Source organism: Sturnus vulgaris, chromosome 15 (assembly GCF_052056855.1).
Source record: "Sturnus vulgaris isolate bStuVul1 chromosome 15, bStuVul1.hap1, whole genome shotgun sequence".
NCBI classification, from domain to species: Eukaryota; Metazoa; Chordata; class Aves; order Passeriformes; family Sturnidae; genus Sturnus; species Sturnus vulgaris.
Genome location: NC_142257.1, coordinates 7,155,368 through 7,176,228, shown reverse-complemented (window position 1 = coordinate 7,176,228; position 20,861 = coordinate 7,155,368). Strand labels below are relative to the sequence as shown.

At 41.2% G+C, this 20,861-nt stretch overlaps 1 protein-coding gene across 2 annotated transcripts; it reads left to right on the top strand.

The window, feature by feature from the left end:
* The first annotated feature begins 633 nt into the window (after positions 1-633).
* CANX (calnexin) lies at positions 634-19,918 on the top strand. 2 transcript variants are annotated; one of them, XM_014886906.2, is made up of 15 exons: positions 634-696; positions 8,399-8,587; positions 9,038-9,111; positions 9,717-9,775; positions 10,016-10,157; positions 11,457-11,538; positions 12,685-12,877; positions 13,770-13,959; positions 14,697-14,810; positions 15,282-15,438; positions 15,745-15,960; positions 16,372-16,491; positions 16,579-16,717; positions 16,861-16,946; positions 17,547-19,918. In XM_014886906.2, exons 2-15 carry the CDS (start codon positions 8,402-8,404, stop codon positions 17,598-17,600), a joined length of 1,812 nt encoding a protein of 603 aa, XP_014742392.1. In that variant the 5' UTR covers positions 634-696; positions 8,399-8,401; the 3' UTR covers positions 17,601-19,918. The 2 variants fall into 2 exon arrangements, with proteins under 2 accessions (XP_014742392.1, XP_014742389.1); XM_014886903.2 differs by having other exon boundaries at positions 640-738.
* The last annotated feature ends 943 nt before the right edge of the window (positions 19,919-20,861 follow it).

Sequence of the window (20,861 nt, the reverse complement as noted above, 5' to 3'; positions counted from 1 at the left end):
AAACACAGCACAGGTTAAAGGATCCGGAATTGCACAAGGCCTTTAGGCAAGTAGCTGCTGAGCAGCACTGCCATGTTCCGAATACACTGGAGTCTGTGTCACTGTTCACTATTTTATTAAACCCTCGGCTTGCAATTGAGGAAAAAATCAGCGGATATACTGAATTTTCTGAAAAGGCAAGAAAACCTGAATACCGTTTCTAAGGAAAGAGAAGATATAAAGATGGCTTTGCTGTTTAATACAATGGTATTTTATGAGCAGCGGGTGAGGGACGTGAGGGGATGGGGGGGCGCGGGGAGGGAGTGAGGTGCTGGCCCCGCCCCCTGCCGCCCCTTACCGCCCCCTGCCGCCCGCAATGCCCTGTCAGTCTCCGCAGCGCCCCTGGACCGAGACCCGTTGGGACCCCGCCCACATCCCAACCGCCTGCCCGCAACCATCCAATCAGCCGGCACTTCCTGCAACCCCGCCAACCAATGACAGCGCTCCACGAAGGGCAGCGCCGTTGGGGGCGTGTTTAGAGGCGGGCCGGCTGTTGAGCGGCGGTGATATTAGCCAATCAAAGTGCAAAAATGGCGGGAGGGAGGGCGGGCGGGAGCGTTCTCCGCCAATGGGAGACGCTGAGCGCCGTGAGGCGGGGGTGGGGCTGGCGCGCGGCAGATAGGCGGGCGGCGGCGGGCGCACGGGCACGTGACGGAGGTGAGGGGAGCCCGGCGGCGGTGGTGGTCCGGGCGGTGGAGGGTGAGTGTGTCTGTCCGTCCCTGCCCTCCCTCCACAGCCGCTGCGGCTCCGGAACATGGGGGCGGGGGAGCAGGGAACGGACCTGCCCGTGGCGTGAGGCAGTGGGGGAGCCGGGCCTGTCGTGGGGCGTGCGGCGGGGCGCTGCTGGGCCCTGGGGGGGGTGAGCGGCCCGTGGGTGGTTCCGGCCCTATCCCGGGGGTGGGAGGAGGCGGGGACCCCCTGGAGTCAGGGCGAGAGGGACGGCCTGGGGAGGCCCCTGCGGCCGGGGGCTGGCGCGGGGCTGCGGCGGCGGCGCCGAGTCCCGCCCGGCACCCGCAGGGCTCGGAGCGGCCTGGGGGGAGCGGCGGCTCTTCTGGTAAGTTCTGGGAGCGCCGTTCTGGGCAGCGGCTGGTGCCAGGGCCGCGGGGTGGAACCGGGAGGGAGGCGAGGGTCGGACGTAGATGTGGGGAGCGCGTGGTTTAGGTTTTATCTGGCTACGTGTTCCAGTGTCGGAGATAATTTTGAATGTGCTCCCCATGAAGCCCCGCAAAGGGAGAACAGGAGGTGGGTTCGGAGCATGGCGTGGGCCTGGTTGGGGCTATGCGAGGGGAAGGAGAAGCCTCTGGAAAGGGGGAGCTCGGGGCGCGGAGCTGGAGGCCCAACAGGTGAAGTGCAGGCGAGGAATCTGCAGCAGGAAGATAGGAGAATTTAAAGGAATTGAAACGCCTGCTTTGATTTTTGTCCCCCAAATATTGTTTGCTTTGCGTGTCTTTAAAACAGCGTATAAATGACATCTCATTTCTGGCTGAGTATTGTATTGTGTGTTTTTCAAAGACAAACCCCCAAACCTTTAAATTAAAGCATGTACAGCACGCTGCTTTCTTATCTGCACTGATTCTAAAGTGTGAACTTTCACGTGCAGGTTTGTGGTTCAGAACTTTCTAGGCTGCAGAAAGAGAAATGCTGCAGGTGGTTTGGTTGTGAAGGGAAAAGGACATGTATTAATGGTAGTAGTAATGGTAAAGGTCCAGAGCTCCATATGATCAGTGTTAACGTAATTAATGCTGCAGAGCTTCTGCAGATCATCGTGGAAAACTCCTTCTGGAACTTATTTAGAGTATGTTAGATGTCTGAAAACTGGTCGCTAGGCATGTAATGTATTTCTAAATGTAGTATGTTTACTTAACGTTGTCAAGTAAGCATAGTTAACACGTGAGTTTTATGGGACAGTTTTGCACGTTGTGGTTTTGGTTGTTGCTAAAGTACTGCAAAGAGATAGCAGAACTATAATAATGTATGAGCTAATGCAGATAAAATAATGGTTAAATATAGGTTGGCATATATATTGCTCTAGGTTCATGCTGAGATACCTGACTTCCAAGACCGCTTTATAGTTAATTTGGCTGTATTTGATGGGCTTATGCAAAACACTTAATAAAATTAGGAAAAGGTCTGAGTAAAACTTTGGATTTGTATTAACTTCTGGTATTTCTAGTTTAAAAAAAAATATGAAGAAGATACTTGTACTTTACAGGCAGCATCACAAGCTGTGTATAATATGTAAACTGCTTTTTGAGATCAACTGCCCTCCTAGGAAGGGAATCTCGTGTAAAATAGTAAAGAAGTTTTCAGCTTCCATCAGATTACCCTCTCATGGAGTGTGCTGTAGCGCTTCCTCCTGAGTAAATGAATAAATCCTTTACAGAGAATGCACTGAGACTTGTACTTAGCTCTGCCTTTTACTTCCTTTCTGGCCTTTGATTTTTCTGCCTCTTGTAGTAATCATGGTGGCAACCTGTTCTTGCTGGAATCAGTTCTGTAGCAGGGGAAACTTGAATTGATTTCTAGGTGTGATCTCAAAGATCTTGAGGTCCCTCCAGATCTGCCCCCACCTAATATAATTTTCCTAGCAGCCCATCTGTTTTATGAGGTCAAAAAGCCTCATGGTTCTGTCTTTACCCTCCAAGGACTTCCAGTTCTGCAGGAAGGATATCTGTGCTGACAAACAATATCTGCTTTTTGCTTCTGTACTGTATCTGCACTGTTGTACATTATTTTTAGAAACTGGCATATTTGAAATGCCTATTAAAAGCAAGCTTTGTTGCCTTCCCTTTTCACACCTTATCCCTTGCCTGGTTTGTGCTCTCTACAACCCAAACAGGAGGCAGCTTTTTCTGTGGGGCTTTCCAGAAGAGGTTTGGCTAATCCTTTTTAGGAGACTTCTTCCTCATGTAAAAGTGTATCCCAACCACCCCTTACTGAAGAAAAAAAAAAAAGTGCGTAGGAAAATAAACCACCACCATGGAGAGTTCTTGCCTCTCTTCTCTTGTTAGTAAGGTGGTTTTCTTTAGCCTTGTCTGCTATTCATTGGATTATGATGTTAAAGGCAGAATCTTCACAATGCTGGAAGTTGTCTAGCTGAAAAACAGTATTTCGGGGAAAAAGTGTTGTTTGCATTATGAGTTGTTGTATATACATGAACATAATTTTATTCTATCCCCTCTCGAGGTGTGCTGAGGCACTGTACTGGTTGTTGAAATTGTAGTATTTGGCCACACAGTTTTCGGTTTCACCATGGTGTCCATCCTCCAAGTCTGCCTCAACACAGGTCAGGCAGGTGCAAGTGACAGATCTGCTCTTGAAACTGTGGCATTGAGCTGGCTCTGCTGCTAACAGCTTTCTTTTTGCTCTCCTCGGCTACTTATTTTCACTGGTACTGCTACAACTCTTTTTGCTTTTGCTGCTGGGTTGGCCTGGGGTATTGATTCAGGGTTAAAATAACATGGCAGAAGGACTTCGAGCCATCTTAAACCAGCGCTGTTCATCATGAGGCTGTGTAAACAGTTACCCTGGTACCGCAGAGGAGGGAGGATGTGGAAGGCAGGAGGGATTGTGAGATGTAGAAGAGATTTCCTCTGCTCTTCAGTAGTTCTGACTTTAGGAAATGAGTGCACTACCAAGTAGGGTAACTGAACCTTTGCTCAAAACCCACAAAACTCTCATTTGAGAGGTAAAATGGATATCTGTGTCTTAGCCTTTCTGTTCTGGTTGCATTTTTTTTTTTTTTTTTTTGTTGTGATGAATCATCTTTACGTTTGACTTTAAGTTTTTCTTCCCTAATTCTTGGCTTGCATGAGGCATTGTCCTTATTTTCACTGGTGCTTCTGCTGTGGTTACCACACTGAAACCCAGTGTTTGGAGCACAGGACTTTACTAGTGGGTTTTGTTCTTCCTTTGCTTAAGTCACTCAGCTGAGATTTCAGGTACTGCTGGAATAGAAACCATTGATGCTCATCCAGTTAAATTGTCTAGGTGTAGTTTGTAGTAACTGACTTACTTTCCTAAGATCTATTTAGTCTGACTGTTACTTATTTTTTAAAAAGAAGAAGTAGTAAACCAGATAGCCAGTAGCCATTCAAATGTAGTTATACATTCTGAAATATGCTGTATTAAGAACTGGCTTGATGAACCACTGAAATAGATTAGTAACCAAGGAGATGATTAAACTGGTTTTGCAGGCTCTGTTTGACCTGACAGGGAAGTTACTAAACAGTGTGTTCTGGGAGAATGATAGCAGGGGACTTGAAGATCCTTTCTATGTGCAATTTCACTCTCTTCTAGAGGATGTCTATGTTAGGGAGAACAGTAACAACTGTCTGTTGTATGAGTGTTTCCAGTGTTGTACCAATAATTAAGAGCTTTCTCCTTTATGCTCAGAGAAAGAGGAATTCTAAATAAAAAATATTATTTGAAGATGCATGACTTTTTTGAAAGCCTTGAACTCCAATGCTAGCAATCACTTAATCATACACGTTAGGAGTGATGCTTTTGGGGTAAGATCCTGATTCTGTTTCTGAATCCCACTCTAATTTGGTTTTGAATTTACTTTGTGAAAAGGTGAAGTCTGTAGTGCAGAGTTCCAGGAGTCTGTTTACAGTGCTCCACTGTAGATCTTGTAAATACTGGGGTGAAATGTTTCAGCCTTTTGACAATCAGGTGCTTAAATGTCAGCTCTGAAGTTTTCTGGGGTAGAAGCTGGCCATGGGTGTGTGCAGACAGAGAACAAGGAATGTCTAGCACTGACAGTCTAGAAATTTGGGATTGCAATGGTTTTCCCTTCAATCTGAGTGGTGTGCCAACGTCTATAAGTGACTGAAGACCTTATTAAAATAAAAAAAGTACATGGAGTTTTCTCTGACTTGAAACGTTGTTATGGTGAAAGTGATGGTTGCACTGAAGTAGAATGGGGACGTCAGAAGCTCTCACCTATTATGAAAGCGTTCCTTTGTTAATGGCTTTCAGCAATTGCATGATCAGAAATACACCAACCTTCAGAAATACTGCACGGTTTAACCTGAAGAAGGGAGGTGCAAGCAGAGTAGAAAATGGCTAAGGAGGGTAATTGGTTGGAAATTGGACACCTCTTTAAGGGAGAAGTCTGATTATAATAGAGTAGATGAGAGTGTCTGAAGGTTAGACTATGTTTGAGGTGACTGATTTAACACCTGTAGTTGCCAGCAACTTAAAGTTCCACTGAAAAAATGATTTATGCCTGTTTTGTATAAAACCTGAGTTGCATCTCTCTCCCCCTCCTTTCCTCTTCTATTTAGGAATAACCTAATTTACTAGGGCATAATTGTGTTTATGTTGTGTCCCTAAGGATTGTGTTAAGTGAATTTGAAATTTTTTCCTGTAGCAGTACATCCATTATAGATAGAAGTAGCTTTTTAAATATCAAAAATGTGTGCTTCACTTAAATTGCTCTTCTGAGAACATAGTGCCTTTTTTCTATAATTTAGTCAGCTTTTTATATTGTTTCAGGTTAAACAGAATAAGGAGTTTGGCATGATAACTGGCAGTTGCAGAAGAAGCTACCAGCCTGTACTCAAGGCTCATATATGAATGGTAGCTTATGTTGAATTTGGGACTGATTTAATATGTAGGAAGTGTCCTAAGCAGCTTTCTGCAGGGATATAAACTTGTGACAACTGCTTACCAATCACTGTAAAGAGGTGAGGACATGAAACTGGATTAGCTTCTCTTCAGACTTTTTAGCTTTCTTTTTTGAGGGGTGAATCTTCCTTGGGAACTGGACCATGAAATACTTCTCTCTTGAAATGAGGTTCATCAAGGCATCGAATTCAGACAGAGCATTAAATGATAAGTGTAGCAGCGTAGATACCTGTGGCTGTACAGGAGCACAGAAATGCAGAAGCATTCTGCTTCTGCTGTGTGGTCCCTGGCAGAATTGTCTGGTTTCACTGAGATGCGTTGACAGAAGAATTTGAAGCCACGTGACTTTGCCACTTGGGTGTGAGCGTTTACCAAAGTCCATTTGCTGCTGACAAATATTTTCAAAGGGTTATAGTTGAGGTGGGATTGTGAAGCAGGTAATCATTACATATTAAGTCAGTACTAGCAGGAAAGTTGGGGGAATGATTTAATTCTTTCACCAAAACTTTCATGCTGGTTGGCTACTGATGAGATTACTTAAAGGATTACTTGCATGCTAAACCATTAATACCCTTTGCACAAGGTTGGGAGGAGGGGTGCAGAAACTCCTTTTAGGAAAGGAGAGAATTGGCTCATTTTTAAGATTATACTGCAGATAGAATGAGCATGTCATGATTTGGAAAGTGATATGACAAAGTTAATTTGAAAGCAGTTATAAAACTGTATTATCTTCCTGAATTTAGCTCTATTATAAAAATATTTAGTAAGGCCCTACTGGCAAGGTAAGACAAAATGAAACCCTTTCTATTGAAAGGTGTTTTTGTGCCACCTCATCCATGGTTGCTTCAGTCACACAGTGTGCATCCGGAGCTCTAAAGATCATTTTTTCAGATGGAGTTTCAGTCTCTTGTTTCTGTACTGCTTTTATGCTGGTGGGTATGAGTTTATTCAAAGAACATGTTATCTGTGCAAGAAGAATTTGCAGCTCCAAGGGTACTGATGTCTGCTTGACTGTTTTAAGTCCTTGATTTTTGTATTGTGGCTCTCACATTAATATTAAGAGTTATGAGCTGTTTTGAGGTCTGAAACTGTTTTCAGTTTTGGCTGTACACTGTGCATTAAGCAAACAAGCTTTGCTCATATATAACAGGCCTTGAAAGTTTTCCTTCTGGAATGATTGTCCATTTGGCTTGGAGGTGTTTGGGTGCAGTTGCCTGAATGCCTGAACTGAGTGACTTAGGTCGGTGCACATGCATTTGGACCATAATCCTCAAGGCCATCACTATTGTTGGAAAACTGTCTGTAATTGCATGTTGCTGTAGTGACAAACTGGCCATGGCCTCAGCTTAAGTCTTTGAAATGGAATTTTGGTGTAGTTATAAAACTACAATTATAAAGTTATAAAACCCTCTCTGTCATTAGAAGTAAGTTAAAGAATAATCTAAGAATGGTGGATCTAGTATGAGCATAGTTTTGGAATATTAGATAGTGCTGATAAGCCTTTGAGAATGTAAACTCTTTTAGTTGCCTAAACATGCTTTGGAAAGTTGAAAGTTTGTTTCCTAGCATGATCTTAAGCCCCTACAGGCACTGTTAACTCTGCTTGAGTTATGTTTGTAAGTCTGCAGGGCTACAGCGTGAAGTAGGAGTGTAAGGGAAGGAGGGAGGAAATGTTTGATTTTATACTTTTTTCAAAATAAATTCAGTCTCAGTTATACCTCTGGTTTTGGGAGGAAGATTTTGAGTGAGATTCAAAGGAGAAAATATGAGCAAGGTGCAGGTTGTTGTTGTGAGGGTTTTGAGCAGATAAAACTGGGCAGCATTCTGTGAGTGTTGCTTTCTATATCAATCTAAAGATGCAGTGATCTTGTTTTTCTAGGAGGAAAATCAAATTGAAGTCTTACAAGATATTTTAAGCTATGTCTTGCCAATGTCTATCATGTTTTAGGTGTGACCATGTGCTGAGCACCTTATGAATTAGTTTAAGTGTGATATTTTAATTCTGTAAGGCTTCGGTTAACAGCTACTCTTTCTTTGGTCATCTTGTTAAATTAGAGATTGAAAGAAGGGAAATGAGTCAAGTAGCAGTTTCCAGGAACTTCAGCTGCTTATAGACACCTGCCAGTAGTAGCACTGACTGGTTGGCAGTAATTCTACAATAAAACCTGAGGAAGGGGTTTGATGACTGAAAGCATCAGAGCTCTGCATTTGAAAGAACAAAAAGCATATTGAACAGGACATGAGGATTGATTACTCCACAAAAATTAGATTTTGAATAAAATAGAAAATTTTATTTCAATTTCTGGACTGAATGGAAGCTTGAGTTCCTGAATGATATATTTAAAGTCCTTCATAAGCCCAAAACAGATTTTATTTTTAGGTTTTTACAGCCATATATGATGTGGTGTCATGTATGTGTCAGCTGTCCTGCTTGTGAGCTGTGGCAGTGTAAGAGCAAAATTATGACACTTCTGCAGCATGATCTGCAGAACGTGCACATGTGGTTCTCCACTCAGTTAATGTCTGTTTGTAATTAAATACTTAGCTTTATGTTGTGTTCCTCCCCAGCTTTTAGAGCTGTCTCGGGCAGATGCAGTAAATAACAGAGCTGGAGAGATAAGTTTGCACTTGACCTGTTGCCTTGGATGCTCAGGTTTGTACCAAGCAGCAGTGTGTTATTCTGTGAGCAGTGCTGGCTTGACCACTTTGCCTTGTCTTATTTATTCAGAACATGGAGCTGAAATGGCTACTGTGTGTGACCCTGCTAGCCCTTGGGATCCTTGCTGTCCAGGCACATGATATGGATGAAGACAATGATGCTGATGATGTAGTTGATATTGAGGATGACTTGGATGATGGTATTGAGGAGGTAGAAGAGTCAAAGTCTGAAACAAGCAGTCCTCCTCCAGCTCCAAAGGTTTGACATAGAACTTCTTTTATCAATTGAATTACTGTTTGTGTTTTGGTTAATGTGAGTCTGATCAGAGTTGTCTTTACTTTCTTAACTTTCAGTATGTTGTAAGTTACTAAGGATGTTATCTGGGAGAAGGGCTTGAAATTAAGGTTGGCTGCTTTGTTTCTGTTCTCATGTCCCCCATGTTCTTCCAGAAGACTTAAATCTAATCTTGGAATCTGTGATGCAAGTATCAGGAGTTAATGTTAAAATTTCCAGCTAGGAATATACTTGAGTTTTAGTTGCAGACAAGAGCACAACAGCTTGGCACTAAGCAGCAATATTTATGTAATTTCTGTGTTTGTGCTTCAAGAATATACAGGTGAGCTGTACTTGAGTGTAAGAGGGAGTGTGAGCTTGTGCCTTGAAATGAGAATGTGTCTTAAAGTTCATAAATGCCCCCTTTCCCAATAGGTTACTTACAGGCCCCCTGTCCCAACTGGTGAAGTGTATTTTGCAGAATCTTTTGATAAAGGAACTCTGGATGGGTGAGTATAATCCGAAGGATGATTCACTACAGCAAATAATGTAAAATCTTCGTGAAAGGCAATGAAACCCTCTCTGCAGAACTTGTGGTATTCAAAACTAAATCAAAGGGCCCCTGTTCAGTTGAGAATACAGTAGTAACTTCTTGGGGCTAGCTGTTCAAATGCTGAGTTAAACCAGTATTTCCTTAAGTTCTAGTAATAAAGGGGAGGTGAGGCCATTACATGTGTTGCTTTTACTTTCCTCAGGTGATGTGAGGATGGTAGAGGTGCTTCTTCTGTTTTTTTTTTTGTTTTTTTTTTGTTTTGTTTTTATGAGGGTTTTTTGTTTGTTTTTTTGGGGTTTTTTTTTGGGTTTTTTTTGGGTTTGGTTTGGTTTTTTTTCGGGAGCAAGGTACTTGCTTATGAGACCATGGCCCTGCCTTGGTGTGAGAAGTGACAAACAAGAAAAGTTTGTGGGCTTGGGAACAGAACTCTTCAGGAGATCAAGATACTGGGATGTAGTCATGAGACAGCAAGGGCTGCCTTATCTTAAGGGCAGTATTTTTAGTGTGTGTGTGTGGTGGGGGGGGGAAATATGACTTTCCAACCATTCCACTGTCTTCTAGATGGATCCTTTCCAGAGCCAAGAAAGATGATACAGATGATGAGATTGCCAAATATGATGGTGAGTTCAGCCCAGGTTTTGGGTGCTAAATCTTTCTGATGTTGTTGGTCATATATGAAAAAGAGGTCTTTCTTTTCTGTTTCTCAGCTAAAATTATGTACACTGAAGAAAGTGTGAAGGATGTTTATATACCTGGCTAGCAATCTAAAATATAGTTCTGATTTAAATAAAATATGCACTCAGATTTGAAAAATTTTTTGGGGTCAATTTCTCAGATTTTTGGGTCAATTTCTTCCCCAGGTAAATGGGAGGTCCAAGACATGAAGGAAACTAAGCTTCCGGGAGACAAAGGACTTGTAATGGTAACCCGAGCCAAGCATCATGCAATTTCATCTAAACTTTCTAAGCCATTTGTGTTTGATACCAAACCCCTTATTATACAGTAAGTAAAGAATAATTTGGTGTTCTGTTGATTCCAGAGTGATATGATAGCAAGCTGAGCTTGCTAATTTCCATAACTGAGCTTTGGTTGACTTGGGGTGTAGATGACACAAGATGCTGTAACATTATTAAACTCTTTTGAGTAAGTGTAAAATAGTAACTCAGATGCCCAAATTGGAGAGGAGAGTTAGTAACAGCAAGTTAGGTCCTTCTGAATCCTGGAAGATGAAGAAGTCACTGCAAACTAGACTTAGTAACCTGTCTTGTGGCTTCATTTGATTTAATTGTAGTAACAAGGTCAGGCAACTGACTTTTGTACTGCTAATTGTGGAAGTCCTTGTCCTTTTGAACACTGGCCTGTAAGTAGGTCAGTGCGCTTTCTTATACAGTAAACTCCCCCCTGTTTCTGAGGGGAAGTGGATGGAGGGGTAAAGATGCATTTGTTTCCTCCTTCTTGTGTCTTAGTTCATTTGCCATGGAACATGAATACTTTACATAGCTCTGGTCATGACTGTTGGGGAAGAATGTACTTGTGTGTGTGATAGTTTAGACAAGCAAGTCAGGGGAAAAGCATAATTCAGTGAGAACAGTTGAATTGTGCATTATTAGTAATGCCATCAATTTTAAACAAAGGGTAAATTAATTTGTATACTGAATTGGTCACTTTGCTTTGCACTGTTTGGTTTTGGCTCAAAATGGAAGGCTAAAAATAAAGCTCAGTGGTCATCCACTCCAGCTGCTGGCATTGTGAGAGGATCAAGCATGCTTAGCTTATTCCTGACATACATGTTTTGCCTTTTTCAGGCTCCTTGGCATCCCTAAATATACTGTTGTATGCTTATAACCCTAAAGGGGCTTCTCCTAAAATCCAGCTGTTGTTTTTTGCTTTGTAGTCTTGCAAATTGAGTTGTCTGTCTACCATAGTAGTTGTGGAGAAAATAATTGGTTTGCCTCAATTCCTGTTGAAGTACCATATAATGGAAAACTTTTTCTTCCTCCTCTCTACTTCTAGGCCAGCACACTCAGTTTCTTTCATCTTTTCTGTCAGGTTAATTCTTCTAAATCTTCAATTTTTTAACTGTTTCGCAGGCTCTTGTGAATATTTTTTCTTAGTCCTTATATCTTTATTAATCTATATGACTGTATCTTTAGTATTCACTGTGTAAGTGATCTAAAGCAAACAAAAACAAAATAGTGTTACTATTAATTTGTAGTGAAAAAATTGTAATTGTGTATTACAAAAATATTTTTTCCTCATGTATAACGTGCTCTCCCCTCTTCTATCCAAAACTAAAATTAGGTATGAAGTAAACTTCCAAAATGGAATTGAGTGTGGTGGGGCCTATGTGAAATTGCTTTCAAAAACCCCTGAGTTGAACCTGGTGAGTAATGCTACTACTTTTGGGTATTAGCTGTGAAAGGACTTGAAGTTTTTTCTTTGTTTCTTTCTGAAGAAACCCTTTTAGTAAAGGGGCCTGATTGCCCAAGTACTTTGCACTCAGCGTTTTCCCAGTGCTTTCAGTTGGAGAGGGTAAGTGCTGAAATGTGAGGCCCCTTGAGTGGAAACTGAAAGTTCCCTAATAGCTGAGCAGTTGTAGACCTTTGCAAAACTCGGCAGTACTGCAGATATTCCTGGGTTCTAGAACGAAACAGGAGGTGCTTAGGAGAGTAGCCAGCTCCTCAGGTCTGAGAACTGCATTTTGTCCTCTCATTGAAGTGGTTTAGCCTGTTCAGACAAAGCTGAACTGCTGGGTAACCCTGCGTAGGCTGTTGTAGCCTGTGGGTTTTCTTTAGCTGTTTTCCTAGACTTTATAGGACGTACCTTTTTATGACTTGTTATCCATCCTTCTCCTTTCCTTCTGCAATCTCATTGGAGTTGTGCTAAAAAAGCTAAACCCCAAGGCATCAGCATAATTAATACCATTTCTGAACTATTAAAAAACTCCAAAACAACCACAAACACCAACTTGGCTGCCTAATCAGTTTCATATGTGTGTTGAATTTTCAGATAACATTAGGAAGAACAAATAGGCTTGCAGAGTTCAATTGTGATTATATCCAGTTACAACTTAGATTAAGGCAGTATCCCAGTTCATAAGTGTAGACTAAATGAAGCTTGGCTTCACTTTTAGTGCTCCTTATCACTTCGTGTGGAAGAAACCCAGTGGCCCTGCTAGCCTTTCATTATTGCCAGTAGCTGATACGTCTAATTGATGATTTTTAAAACACTTTGTAGGGATATACTTAAACATTGTGGGTGTCACACTAATCGTGTGGATGACACTTGAATAGCTGGTGTTTTCCATGTGGAAAGTAGAACCCAAAGTTGCAAAATGAAATAGCTGGATAGTTCTTTGCGCATTATTTTTTCTGGACACTTATGTGAGGGACATAAGCTTTAGTGTGGGGACTTCATGGACTTGATATCCAAGTTGCAGAATAATTTTTAATGAATTGGGAATTCGTACGTCAGACAATGACTGAAGTTGTATTTCAAAATAATGGAGTGAAGTACTGTGTTTTTAAAGGATCAGTTCCATGACAAAACTCCATATACAATAATGTTTGGCCCTGACAAATGTGGAGAGGACTATAAACTGCACTTCATCTTCCGGCACAAAAACCCAAAGACTGGCAAATACGAGGAGAAGCATGCAAAGCGTCCAGATGCAGATCTGAAGACTTACTTTACTGATAAGAAGACTCATCTTTATACTCTAGGTATGGTGACTGCTAACCATGCATATTAATAATTACTATGTTTTCTGCACCAAAAGCTCATAAAGTGAGCCAGATGAACAGGTGAATATTTGTGCCAATGCACCATACAACTAAAAACCACTTGAAAGCTTCAAGTGCAAAAACTGATTATCTGTGCAAAGGCTTATTTCATCTTTCCAGAAAGTCTTGATTCATGTAAGAAAGATCATGCAACTTGATACTTAAAGGAGAACTGAATTTCAGGGTAGTTTTAAGTAGCTTGAACTAAGTATATTTGAAATAATTATCAGCATATATAAACTGCCTGAATGCTGCCTCTGGGTAATGTGGGGTACACTGAGCATTAGATGTAGAGACACTGTGGTTTGTTTTAGTTTTCTTGGTTCTTTTCTGCTTTCATGTACCAGACAACCCAGGAGTTCTTGAAATAGTGTCTGGTATATTAGCTATGATCAGAATCTTTCAGGAAGTACTTAGAGGTGTCTCTACCTTTTCCTACTACAGAGATATAGCAGTAGATAAAAAAGTGAGATTAAAATCCTGTTAGTCAGTAGTAGGAAGTCTTAGTCTGGAGTAGAATATGAGTATATACATTCTTACTACTAAAGCAATACTTACTGTGCCAAAGTCAACTTGTGGTTACTGCTAAATCATTCTGCAAACCTCTGTGTTTTTAACACACGTTCTGCCAGGAGTCTGCCTTCTCACAGGGTGAGATGTGGTGCATCATCACTAGTTGCACTTTGGTGTAAGGAGAAAGGGTCTTAGCAGTTCTTTAAAGCAGTTGATGGGTAGGTGGTAGCTTGGGTTGTATGGTGGGGATGAGTGATGCTTTATGACTCATGCTTTGTATCATACATGCAATGATTACATCAACTTTTTTTCCTTACAGTCTTGAATCCTGACAATAGTTTTGAGATACTGGTTGATCAAACAGTTGTCAACAGTGGGAATTTGCTAAATGATATGTCTCCTCCTGTGAATCCACCCCGAGAGATTGAGGACCCAAATGACCAGAAACCTGAGGACTGGGATGAGAGACCAAAAATCCCAGACCCAGATGCTGTTAAACCAGATGACTGGTAAGGTGTTGGAAGGCTGTGGAATTGAGGGAGTCTTTAGCCTGATAATTTGGTCCTGATCAAAATGTCTTTCTCACATGACTTATGGAAGGTTTTGAGTCTCACCCTTGTAATCAAAACACTGTAGGTTTAGGCATCTTAACAGCACTTCAGTAGGCAAAGGCAGATATATTCCATGTCCTCTGGGAATTTGTTTAGTGCTCCTGTTCCTGTATTGGCCACAGATAAAGATTTTACAGAAATACGTATGCTACCTGTTGGTTTCATCCTTGATGAGATCATAAGATGAGCTGCAGAAGGTATAACTGAAGGATCTTTGTAGTTGTTTGTGTAGTATATAGATGAGGTAATTGAAAAACCTGACTCCCTAAATCAGAAACTGATCTTGCCTTTCTGGCTTTTATACCTGTGCTCTGTAAATCGTAGACTCAATTTCAAGCACAAATGTGTTTTTGCAGCTGCTGCTAAGAAGTGGCATTTGCTGTAATATGCCCCTTCTAGATTGGTTTACAAAAAATTAGTAGCCGTACTTTGCAGTTGGCACCTTGATATGCCGTGAGGCACATGTGTTAGGATTGCAACGCATTTCCTTTCTGAAATCATGGGGTGACCCTGATAGAAGGGAGGGTGACTGGCTGTCTAGAGAAGTGGGCTTGTTCAGAGTCTGTGGAATCGTGCTATGGGCTTAAGAACTCTTATGTGTTGTGTATGTTAACACATAATGCTCTGCGCTCAAGGGATGAGGATGCTCCTGCAAAGATTGCGGATGAAAATGCTGTGAAACCGGAGGGCTGGCTGGATGATGAGCCAGAATATGTAGCAGATCCTGATGCTGAGAAACCTGAAGATTGGTAAGTTTGCTGTCTGTTGCAAAAGGCAGCAAATATTTCCTGACTTTGGTACTGATGCTTGCAGTTCATTGTTGCTTGCTGACAAAGTTGCTGTTCAGACTATTTTTCTAAGGCAGTGGTCTGAGGACTCATGTCCTCATGAAGGCATTCACCTCTGCATTTTTCAGCTCTTCTGTGACTGTAAGCAGAACAGGGCAGGGATGTTCACCATGAAGTAGAATCTGCTTGGAAGAGACAGTGGGGAAGGCTGTGCTCAAGGAGTGACTTTTGTTGATCTTCTGTTTCACAGTTAGTCTTTGAAATCCTTGTTCCTTCTGCAGTATATTTATCTACAGAACCTATGCTATACAAAGTTTAAGTGTCTCCATTTAGTGGTAGGAATTTTGATTTTTCCCAGAAATCAGACATAGTCTGAGTCTTACTCTCTATGAAGGCAAGGGATAGACTTCAAAACTGACTTTGCCTTTTCAGGGATGAAGATATGGATGGTGAATGGGAGGCACCTCAGATTGCAAATCCTAAATGTGAGACAGCTCCTGGCTGTGGTACCTGGCAGCGCCCAATGATTGACAATCCAAACTACAAAGGCAAATGGAAACCTCCTATGATTGATAACGTCAACTATCAGGTTGGTGTTTTCATTGCTTAAGCTGGTGACCAATGCAGATTTACAAAAAGCAGAATGATTTCAATTTAGCAGATGAAATAAAAAATTCAAGTGCTGTTATGACTGTACTGTGTTTCAAGAGGACAGATTAAAAGTGCTTTCTTACTTGGCATCCCTTAATTGTATTGATTCCCAAAGACTGATGAGTTGCACCTGTAGATGTTGTAATTAAATGCAATGGATTGGTGTATCTCTTCATTCATAAAGGGCTGAAAACTAAAATTTGCCTTCTGGTAGGTGAGGCTGGATGTCTTTTGTCTTTTCTAGGGTATATGGAAACCTAGAAAGATCCCAAACCCAGATTTTTTTGAAGACTTGGAACCTTTCAAGATGACTCCCTTCAGTGCTGTGGGACTTGAGTTATGGTCCATGACATCTGACATCTTTTTTGACAACTTTATCATCTGTACTGAAAGAGCTGTGGCTGATGATTGGGCTAGTGATGGATGGGGACTGAAAAAGGCAGCTGATGGTGCTGCAGAGGTGAGGGAGGAAGATTTAATTGTGCTGCTGAGTGGAACAGTAGAAGCATCTCTGCTCTTCTCTCTCACGGCCTTTGTCAATGTATACCTTTATGTGCTAAGGCAGCAGGTTTTGTTAAACCAGGTCGGAGCCTTAATTCATAATTACAATATGTTAATGGTTGCTATAGGTAACTAAAAGTACTCACTGCTCTCTTCTGAGTTTTTGCTCTGATATTTGGACTGTTTAGCCTAATTCTTGATTTATAAGCTATGGGAAGAAAACTTATGCAGGTTAGCTTGAATTTTTTTTTGAGGTCTGAAATACAGTGTTTAAAGTTGCAAAAAGCCTATTTGAAAATTCTGTAGCTTAAACTTAGCTGCTACAACTTGCTGTATGGGGTGGAATTTGACAGTTTTTTTGGTCTTACAGCCTGGTGTTGTGGGCCAGATGATGGCAGCTGCTGAAGAGCGTCCCTGGCTTTGGGTAGTCTACATCCTCACTGTGGCTTTGCCAGTGTTCCTTGTTGTCCTTTTCTGCTGCTCTGGGAAGGTAGTGCATTTCCTCTGATAATTAGTCTCATGTTTAAAAGGAGGTTTGGTAAAATATGCCTGAATGTCACAAATAATTGCCTTTCAGAAACAGCCAAGTGCTGCAGAATACAAGAAGACTGATGCTCCTCAGCCTGATGTGGTGGATGATGAGAAAGAAGAAGAAAAAGATAAAGGGGAAAAAGAAGAGGAGGAGGAAGAGGAGGATGCAAATGAGGAAAAGCTTGGTAGGTTAACTAGATAATCTTGAATGATGTTCTCCCTGATAGAATAAACTAGCAGATTGGCAGATATGGAATAAAGCCAATGGTGAAGATAAGTCAGGAAAGAGAATGAATTTTTTTTTTCCATTTTTTTTTTCCCCTTGAAGAGAAGCAGAAAAGTGATGCTGATCTAGGAAGTGCTAGTCAAGAGGAAGAAGAGGAGGAGGAAGAAGACAGGAAACGTGCATCAGAGGTAAGAGTGCTTAATCTTTGAAGGAGGCTTGTGCATTTTCTTTCATGGGTTATGTAGAACAGGCCTTTCTACAGTGTTAAAAGTTAACCTGGTTCGTGTGACCCTCCCTTCCAGTTCAGAACTTTGGAAAACTTAATCACCCTGAACAATAGGAATTGCTGTGGCTGACTTCAGCAGGCTTGGGCGCCTTGCTAAGGCACTGCAGTAGACCTGGCTTGAGAGGGGAGTGGGACTGTTGGCAGGCATCTTCTTGAGGCAAAAGGCTTCTTCAGCTTTGAGTGCAGCCAGGATGTGACCTTAGGTGCTCCACACTGACACAATGGCTGACTCAAGAATGGGTGGAGTGTTGCTTGAAGTTAAAGGATTCTCCTAGTAGCAGAAGTTGTTAAGCATTCCCAACAAATAGTATACATCCACTGAGAAAACAAAGAATTTGACTGTTTGCCACAAAGTACCTTCAGCAGTAGGTCCTTTCAAAAACTAAAATCTAATGTAGAAGTGAAAGTGGAATATTCTTCATAGATTTTTCTCAAAAATGGTTATTAAGGGTATGTTTAGGTATTTATTTTATTAATGCTTACACACATTACTTTCTTTCAGGAGGAGGAAACTGTGAATAGATCACCCAGAAACAGAAAGCCAAGGAAAGATTGAAAAAAGTCATAAGAACTTGATCTGTGATTTCTTTTTTTGTTGTTGTTTTCAAACATGGTTCTGAGAGAGGACCTTGGACACCTTACATTGAAACTTGGACAAACCTCAAGATTTCACCATCCACAGGTTCCAGTCACACTATCCAATGTAATGGAGTGTCTAGCAGTAAAATATTTGCAGTCATCTTTAAAGATCATCATTCCTGTAGAAAGAAAGCATTTAATATAATGGGCTGTGGATTTTGGAATGTAACATAACTAACCTTTTCATTTTTGGTTTAAATATTCTTTCTGTTCTTAAGTAGATTGGTAGAATTTTTCCAGTCTCAAACCTTGGCTTAATTTAATATATTAATTAGTGAAATATAACAATGAATCCTGAAAGTGCTAGGTGATGAAAATGCAGTTTTATAACTATTTTTTTTTACAAATATGTAAATTCCTAAATGCACCAATGTCTTTATACCCCTTAAAATTTGGTAATTGTTTGAAGAAAAGTTGTCGATGCATTTGACAACACCCCTGCCCTCAAAAGAAAAGACATCTGGAGGGGGATGTGTGGGGAAACCAGTAGTGAAACTCTCTAATCAATCAACTTCATTTTTTGGGGGGGAGGGGAAAGAGGAGGAAGGGGTTAGGCAGTCTATAGAATATATACATACTGTGCATGGCTAAAGCCTTGTTAAATGTTGACAAACGATCTAGGATTTGGAGTGGGTCATTTTAATGTGGAATTTAATCCTGCAGAGTTTGCAGACAACCAAGTTTATTTGTTCTTGAACTCTTTTTGTAAAGCTGAGGGTTGCTGGGGAGGTGTGGTTAAGCTACTTCCTCCTTTGCCCTCTGTTCAGCCACCGGTGTTTTCCTCTCTGTGACGATACAGCTCTTCCTGAGAGCAGCTTTGCCTCAGTTGCTGAAGCATTTCATGTTCAGCTCATTGTCAAACTCGATTTCATAGCTAGGCCTACTCCATTCCAGGGTCCAAACACTGAATAAGACAGTGTCCCATATCCTCTCACTGTTGTCACTGTATGTCTGCTGTAGAAATGGGGGAGGTAGGCAGGTAGACAAGTTGAACTGAGTATTTGTTAAGGAAAAAAAAAACACAACCAAGATGTCAGTATTGTAGATGGGGAAGGAGCATGTGGAATCTCTTAACTGGTATGTGAAACTGTTTTAAGTCGTTTTATCTGCTCTTCATGTAACAAGTGCATTCTAAATTATATTGTGAATGTTAGGAAATTCCAATTACAGCTGAATAAATTTTTTTAAAAGTGTCGAGTCTACCATACTACACTGTTTCAAACACTTTTTTTTTTTTTTTAGTGGAATGCAGGTAAGCACTACAAGAGCGTTACCTCTGAGGGTGAGATGGATGTAATACATTACACTGTACCAAATATGTTGGCATTTGGATGTCTATATAGATAAACTTTTGCCTTTGTTTGGAATGAAATTAAATGTCCTGAAATTAATTCTTTTTGCACTGAACTTAAACACTCCAGTGTTGTTTGGTCATATGATAGGTATAATGTGTGGAATAATTCCAGGGGTAGTGGGGGGATGAAAGAGTGTTCTAATTACCTTGGAAACAATCTAACCAATTACTAAAAAGACTCTTGGTTTGGGTTTGGTTTTTTTTTGTAAAACACCTTTTGCTGCCTGTCCTTATGTTGTATCCCTTGGTTGTTGTGTTTGAAATATTAGTGATCACAAATGCATAGCAGGATTTCTTGATCTCTCTGCAGTGTACAAATAAACTATTGTAAGCAAGATACTGGAAGTAATTTCAGACTTCTGTTGGGAGCTATTGCATGTTTAGAATGCCTTTGCCTGTTGAACACCTGGTCAATACTGCTCCTTACTGCAAAAATAGCTTATACTCTGACATGGAAGATGTCATAGCTTAAGCCTTGCTACTAGCTTGTTCTCAGGACTGTATTTTTATCAAGGAGCAGCTGCTATTTATGACTCTCAGTCCTTTGAGATGAAGTATGTGTAAATGGTTTCAATTCAGCTAACATTTTGAGCACAACATAAAAATCTAATTAATTTAATGGGTTTTTTTATCTTAATATGCAAACTGCCTTAAACTCCCAATCAATCCATATGCATACATGTTCTTTCAAAGCATCAAAAGTGAACTTGAGATCTGCTATCAGCTTTTAAATAGCATTATATTAAAGCTAATTGTAAATCTACATTTGCTTCTGCTAAATCTTCTGCAAACGTCTCCTGTCTGCATGTTACAGCTTTTTTTGATACCATAGTGTATGCTTTAAATAATCACTACAATAAATGAAGACTTTCCAAAATGGATAGACAACTCAAGTTACTTTTTATCCTGCTTTCTGGTTTGGGTGCCTCAGTTTGACCTTAGAATTGTTCTCATTTTTCAAGTCTTGGAGGAAAAAAATACAGCTCCCCACTTTATCCTGAGTGCATAAAGCATAGCTATGGTTTTTAGAGTAGTGAAGCTCCACCTGGCTGTAACCTGGGATCTGTGTTTGGAACTGTTACAGGTCCTTGAAGGTGTATTTGGGCCTTTTGTGTCTGTGCAGCCACGGGTGGCCGCTCTTGGAAAGGATGCTGAGCTTGATGTGCTGTGTCTGGTAGTGGTGGGGGGAGGGTGTTAGGCTGACATGGTGAATCAAAACAAAACGCGTGGGCTCTGATGCCAAGGCAGAAGTGCTGAGAGCAGCTTTTCTCCTGGAGCCAGTAGTTGGTAGGGGCAGTTGATAGGTCAGGCTGCATCTAACCCACTAACCCCTAACAGCAGTGGCCCCTGGCTGTGATCTACCCTCGCTGGCTCTGCCAATACTCAATTGTCACAGCTTGAGGCTTTCACCTCTCCAATGCGTTACCTGTGTCTGTTTTTGAGATTGACTCCTGGGCCCGGGGAGGGTTTCCTGCAAGTACTGACTACTTGTACATGTCCATTCTCTTGCTCTTTCCTTTCTCCTCCCTCACAAACTCAGTTCCTCCACTGAGGCTGTAGGTACAGACGCGCTTGTGACTGTTCTGCTCATCTCAAACAGAGGGTTAGTGCCCCTCTTGCCTCATGGTTTGTAAAAGGGGTTTTTGCTTGATTGGGTTTTTGTTTTGGGTTTTTTTAAGTGTTGCTCGACACAACTACTGTGATTTCATGTCCCTTTCAAACTGGTACTTGTAGAAGCAACTTGAAAAAAAATGTAAAAACTAATCAATAAAGAAACTTAAATCTGTTTGGCTTTCTTTGTCTAATTAGCAAAGCTGGATCAGT